At 40.2% G+C, this 6,684-nt stretch overlaps 1 protein-coding gene across 1 annotated transcript in view; it reads right to left on the bottom strand.

The window, feature by feature from the left end:
• Window positions 1-255: 255 nt before the first annotated feature.
• Window positions 256-6,684, bottom strand: part of LOC107094726 (interleukin-1 receptor accessory protein-like 1) — a 56,723-nt gene continuing 50,294 nt past the window's right edge. Inside the window, exon 7 of the mRNA XM_015390521.1 lies at window positions 256-2,524. Within this exon, the coding sequence (XP_015246007.1) occupies window positions 1,797-2,524 (728 nt within the window). The 3' untranslated portion in view covers window positions 256-1,796. The remainder of the gene's footprint in view (window positions 2,525-6,684) is intronic.

Here is a 6,684-nt window from a genome sequence, read left to right as displayed (position 1 = left end):
AATACTCTGAGCTCTATTAACGCTCCACTGGAAGCTGCTGCTGCGGTGCATGCTGGGACAGCTGTCAATCTCAAGAACGGACGAGTCTGCTCTGATGCATACTCGTTAAATAGGGAGGGGCCAGAACAACATCCGGGGATTTTGTCCGTTCTCGGTCTGGTGTTCATGTGAATTCGAACATTACTAGGGCTGATGATGACATTTCACAAGCACATGAGAACGCACAAGTACACATATGGAGAAATGGCCATAATGTTGGCAGCATCATGCTGTGGGGAGAATTTTCCTCATCAAACATAAAAACTGGTTCCAGACATTGCAGATCTGAACAATCAGCCATACTTTTCTTTCTTCCGCTTCTCTATTTTGAACTACTTTTGTGTTACCAAAACAAATTTCAATCCGCGTGAACTTTCTCTTTTTTTTTCAAGGCACTGTAGACATTTTCCGACTCAATATGAAAAGGAATCTCGTCGTTTAGCAAAGACCGGATGCTGCCTTAAAGTGTTCTGCAAGGTAACGTGATGGTAAACAAAAAACAGGGCTGTCATTTAGGAGGAAATGGATAACGGATAATGATTTAGCCCTGGACAGCCTTGTTTGGTCCTGTAGTGGAAACTGGGTAGAGTGACGATGGCTTTCTCCTTCATCCGCACTGACATCATCGATAGCTCCATCCCTGTTAAACTGGCGGCGAGCTGCTGCAATGACAATGAAATCGGCAATCGTGATAGAAAAAGTCTGCTGAGCTGAATCAAAATGTCAAAACTCCTCCTTTAGACGCTCTTCTATCTCACAGTATAAGACATCAATGAGTCGTCCTTTGATTTTTTTTCCCCGAGCTAAACAGTTCCCCATAAAACAGTTTTTTAATATATCTGTTTTTCCAATCACTTCCATCAGAAATGTCATACATAGAACTTCTATTAGCAAGTATCCCTCAGTTACAAAAATATACTTTTCTTTTTTCATAAAATAATACACATCATTACTTTTCAGTGATATAATCTTCTGTTAAGGTAAATAGCAAGGTTGCTCTTTAAGAGGAAATGTCGCAGTGAGAGAGAGAGATGTGAAGCCTAGCACCATAGTCTTCTTCCAATAACGTTCAGACATGATCGGAGTTGAAAACCCATCGTTATCCTGTCATCTGGACTCCAAATTTTGCATATTCTGGTTGAGCCCAAACTCTCATCCCTCTCCAGAGGACCGTAACTCCAAACTATCCCCCCTCCCAAGAAACAAAAACCCACCAAAAGCATTAGAAACTACACCAGTCAACAAATTAAGATAAAGGTAACAACAGTTCTACCAACACGTCATACAGGCCATTGCTTCACTTTAGTACAAACTGAAACAAAACAAGGAAAATAAAGATTCCCAACCGATGAGAAAACATAATGAAACAAGTCCCAAACACTGTTGCTACAAAGAATTAGAAAAGAAACGTATGTACAGGACCCTGTTTTCCTCGACTATCGCGTTAATTTATGACAGGTGTTGGCTTGTGTTACGTGTTTTTACAGGCATACAAAAAAAAAAAAAAAAGTTCTCCTCGGTTCCTTTTTTTAAAATCTTTTGTTGCTGATCAGTTTTAATAAAAGCTCTTATTAGACTAAAACAAAACGAGAAATAGTCGCCGTCACCATTTTCAATTTCAGTTTTGTCCAGTGTGTTTAATGCCCCCTCCCCCACTTGTTGTTTTCCGGTGCAAATAGAACAGCAGCGAGTTTCCTTAGGGCCATTCGGCTCCGTCTGGTTCTGGAGGATTCAGGGTCTGACTGCCGGCGGATCTGTCACCAGATGACGCTCGATATACTGGTCTCTCTAGGAAGCAGCGGCAGCATGGCGTTGTTGGCGTGGGCCTCCTCCATGCTCTGCTGGCGCGGCGACTTGGACTGCGGCCGCTGTCCGTTGATGAGCGTCATGGGGATGTTGCAGTAGGTGTGCTGGTTGCCTAGCGAGGAGAGTGGCGGGAGCGTGCCGCCGGGTGGCAGGTCGTAGTTGTAGCTACGGTAATAGTGTTTCTGCCTCATCTGGGTGTGGCATGAGTTGTGAAAGGTCGAACGAATGTCTGGGTGTGCCGTCGCCATGGCGGTGGAGGTGGCCGCTGCCATGGAGATGGCTGAAACAGTCTGGAGTTCTCCGAAAGCGCCCTGCTCGCTCACGTCCAGCACCTGCTCGTGGGAGATGCTTAGGGGCTCCATGCGTTTGAAGGGCATCTCATAGAGCAGCTGCTTCCAGAATTTGGAATTGAGCTTGTTGCTGGAAGGGCCGCGCCACTTGATGACCGTCAGCATTTTGATGGTATGTTTCAGGGCCTCCACTTCCTGGTAGTTCATGATGCCGCGTAGCTCGGCGCACTCGATCAGGATGACTTTGATCTCGCCCGTCACCAGCATGTTGCGCAGCCGCGTTTCCAGCTCAAAGATGCTCCACCCCCTCCGCACCACGTAGCTGGGTGTCATGACGATGATGAGGCGCTTGCTCTGATCCACACAGCGTGCAACGTCCTCGATGTAGGCTGGATCCCACCGGACAGAGAGAAACATGCATCAGTTTGACAAAAAAAAAACTTTCATTTCATAATTTCTCCTCATTTTTATGAAGCTAAACAAACTTAACTTAAAATTAGTTAATTACAGTAAACAGTAACAGTAAAACACAGGCTACAAGAACTCTCTTTGGCCTCATAGCAACTCCTGATCATACAGGTATTTTCTTATTAACTATACCTTATCAGAAAATAAATCGGGTTAAAATTAGATTTAAATTGTTTACGCAATTGGAGAGTAATCGGTGTCTTTTTAATATAACATTGAAAAAAAAACAAGGACAGACACAATGCACTTTTTACTTCCCCGTAAAAAAAAAAAAAGACAGCCTTGAAAAAGGTTATGTTATTACAGTGAAGAATTTAGACCCAATCTCTAATTTCAGTTCATTTATTTTGTGGTGAAAATGTCCAAAAGCAAAACAATTGGTTGCTTTGGTCAGATGAATAAAAAAAAAAGCTTTTTTTGCAACAAATATTTTCATTGGGTTTTGATTTAGAGAACCATAGAAAAGAGGTTCATGCCCAGTCTAAGTACGGTGTAGGCTCTGCAATGCTGTGGGCCCGTTTCTCCATCGAAGCCAATGGGAATCTTGTCAAATTACATATTTTTCTGAAAAAATAAAATAAAATAAACTGAAAGCAGTTTGTCAACTGGGTATTTTAGCAATCTTGGATGCAGTTTCCATGGAAACAAATAATATGATTGAAGGCTTTTTCAGACCAAAGATTAAGACTGAAGATTCTAACCTGATTCGGCTCAATTAAAAAATAAATTTCCTTCTAAAAGCTGAGGATGAGCTGACAAGTACGAGCTCTTTTACGAAACAGGTAGTTTCTTCTTCTACTGCAAAAGTGCTTCCGGAAAATTAGACAATTGCACTGCGTTAAAATGATTTAATCTAATTAAATGCTTGGTACACACATCATGATCAGATAATTTCATCTAGTATCCATATAAATGGAGATTTGGCATTCCTGTGGAATGTTTTTGTGCATTTAAACATACAGTAGCCACTGTGCGGTTGGCTCAAGCGGAGAGAGCACAATCTGATAAAAACGAAAGACACAGAATTGGTGTCATTATGAAATTATTTCTCAACATGATAATTCTTCCAACTAAATAAAGAAATACATTGTTTATGAGATTAAGTTGCAGATTAAATAGCGTTATGGGGTTGCTTAGGCTTTTTTTAAAGTTATTTCCAAGGGTTCCAAAAAGTTGGTCTGCATCTACTCTCTGCAAAAAGAGTCAGCAATCAAAACTGTGGATCATTGAATTAATCTATGACGAGTACTTGAGTACATTGAGTGTCTACATCAGCTACTGTCGTACTAAAATCGGTATGCATGCCTCATCTTAAAGCAAAGTGATAGTTTTTGTTTTTGATCAGAACATCTATGAGGGCCTGCCTTGGTTATATTTAAGTATTTGAGTCCGCAGCAGGTGGTCTGGATGAACAGGGGGCTCTCCCGTCCATAGTAATATATCAGTATGTCTACTGGTCTCTAAGCCAATAATGCCACATTCCCTCCCTGGTCTGCTCTGCATGTGTCAGAGAATGAACTGCTTCTTTTCTGTCATGCTGTGCCTTAGGCTGCCCGACGAGAGCAGCTTGATTAGAGTAAACTTGGGTTTGAAGTTGCCCTTTTACTTCAACATGACAAGCCAGTCTCTTTGCTGTTTTGGAATTGGTCATCATGCGGTAATTCACCTAAACCCTGCGGCTAAATGTCCACTTCAAGGTCTGAACCAGTTTACTTTGGGTGGTTTCTTTAAACGTTTGCAGGATCTAAAGCGTTTATAAATAATTCAATAAAGACACTCCTTATTGAGCTAAAAAGGAGTGTCTTTATTGAATTATTTTTAACTGACAGCACATTTTGCATTTACAAATAGAAATATTTTCACTTTTTCTTGTATTAAATATATGGCATAATAGACTCCAATCCCAATTGACTTCTGTATGTGTTACATTTAAATTTGCCAAACTATAATGGCAGTGTGCAGCAGAGATCGAGACAAAGTTATGCTGTACATGCAGCTTGAGGCGCTTTCCTAAGGCAAGAGAACTCTTTCTATACTTCCACCATCTAATTACTTGATTCAGGTGTGTTGAACCAAAGGCACATCTAAAAGTTGCAGGATACCGACGCTAAGGAACTAGAATTGCCTTCCCTTCCTATATCCTGTCCCAGGAATGAAGGTTCAGGCTCCATATTTTCCCCTGTACCTTTAATAATACAGGTTTTATGTATTTTATGAAAACTTTAATGAAGCGGCCGAACCATTTGGTTGGAATAGGAGGTTTGGTTAATTCAAAAAAACAATAGGAAAATATGTTGAGGCAACATAAGTATCAATCCTATATGAAAAATTTCTTGGCTAATTGTTTTTAGCCATTAGTTGGAAGGGCTGGTTCTGGTCGCTGCTCTAACCTGGGCCCGCACAACTGACCTGTTTCTTCCCTCCTGTCGGTATTCTATTAGAACAACATAAGCGGTCAGATTGCCATACATTGTTCAATACACAAGCGTGCACATGCGTAATAGAGAACTATTCCCACATTTCATTTTAGCAACAGTGTATTGACCAGCAAAACCCCGTCAACTTTGTTTATACTGTTATTACTTGGATGCAGAAACGGCCAGACAAGATTGACATTTCTGGGATGTTGAAAGAAGAAGCATCTAGAGCAGGGGTGGGCAATTCCAGTTCCTGGGGGCCGGTATCCTGCAACTTTTAGAAATGGTTCGGTTACCTCCTTAGTATGCATTCACTTCCTCCAGAGTCCTCTCAATCATCTACTTATTTGATTCAGGTGTGCTGAACTAAAGACACATCTAAAAGTTGCAGGATAGCGGCCCTCAGGAACTGGAATTGCCCACCGCTGATCTAGAGCTAAAACCAAATAAGTTAATAATAATTTAAATTAAGTTACTTTTGTAGACATAAGTAAAAAATGTATGTGCAGGAATGGAAATTTGGTTAGAAATTGTTTTTTTGTTTAAAATCATAGGAAACTTTGGCTGTGACTCAGAATTCATTTATATTGGATAAAAACCTAAACCTGACGGCGTATTCTGTTCTGACAGAACAAGGAGCAGGTGAGTTAAGGACATGCAACTAGTTTGCAACTATATTAGCAATTCTACAGACATCTCTAGCCAATTACTTTGAAAATAGCAACTAACGACAAATCTATCTACTTTTTCGGTCTGTCTGTGTTGAAAGTAGCGAGTGTTCTGATTTTCACAGTCTTAAGTTAGCAGTGAGGGCTGCTGCGAGTCCCCCCCACTTCTCTAAAGCATCAACAGGAAGTCAGACTCAGCTGCAAATGTAATCCCACCTGGATAAAACATCATTTAGTAACTTCAAGACCACCAGTAGCAACTTTTCTTGCCAGAATTGGCCAGAGTGATGGCTGGGAATTATTATTATTATTTTTTGTGAGATGGTTTTAGTGAAAAACAGAAAAATTTTAGTTATTGTAGAAAGAAAGTAAAAACATACGTATTTAATTGACTTAAACTTAGGCTAATGACTTCACATAGATTTGAAGCTACAAAACAAGACATGATCCAACATCAGCACCATTAGCAGCTAAGGTTTTAATTTTTCACAGTGGAGTTTCAGGAAAATAAAGACACAAGAAAATACACAGCCAGGAAAAAAGGTAGTATGCAAAGAGCGCCAAGAAGGAAATGACAAGGAGAACCTAAGTGATTATGAAAGGACACAAGGAAGGAAATACAAAAGGAGAAGGATGAAAGAGAAAAGGTTGCTGGAGAGTAAGGAAAGATGGTCTGAAAAAAAGAAAAGGTCCCAAAGATGTAAAGATGAGATGCAAATAATGCATTATGACACCACCGAAAAGATGAACCATCATGGGTTATATAGTGCCATAGAAATTTAAACAATTGAATTAGATGACTGGCATTTCGTCACTAAAATGTGTCAAAACGATAGAGAACTGGTAACCACATGGGAAGCGGTACAGTAGGTTACATGAGTAATAATTGCGACACATCAATAATAAAAATAAGTGGAAACGGGATAAAGGAACCAAACCAAAAGTTCAAAAATTCTGCATACACTCAAAGTATTGTGAACTTTATAAGGTTCACAA

This window comes from Cyprinodon variegatus, unplaced genomic scaffold (genome assembly GCF_000732505.1).
Source record: "Cyprinodon variegatus isolate N-32 unplaced genomic scaffold, C_variegatus-1.0 Scaffold503, whole genome shotgun sequence".
Lineage (NCBI taxonomy): Eukaryota > Metazoa > Chordata > Actinopteri > Cyprinodontiformes > Cyprinodontidae > Cyprinodon > Cyprinodon variegatus.
This window is presented reverse-complemented; position numbering and strand designations above follow the sequence as displayed.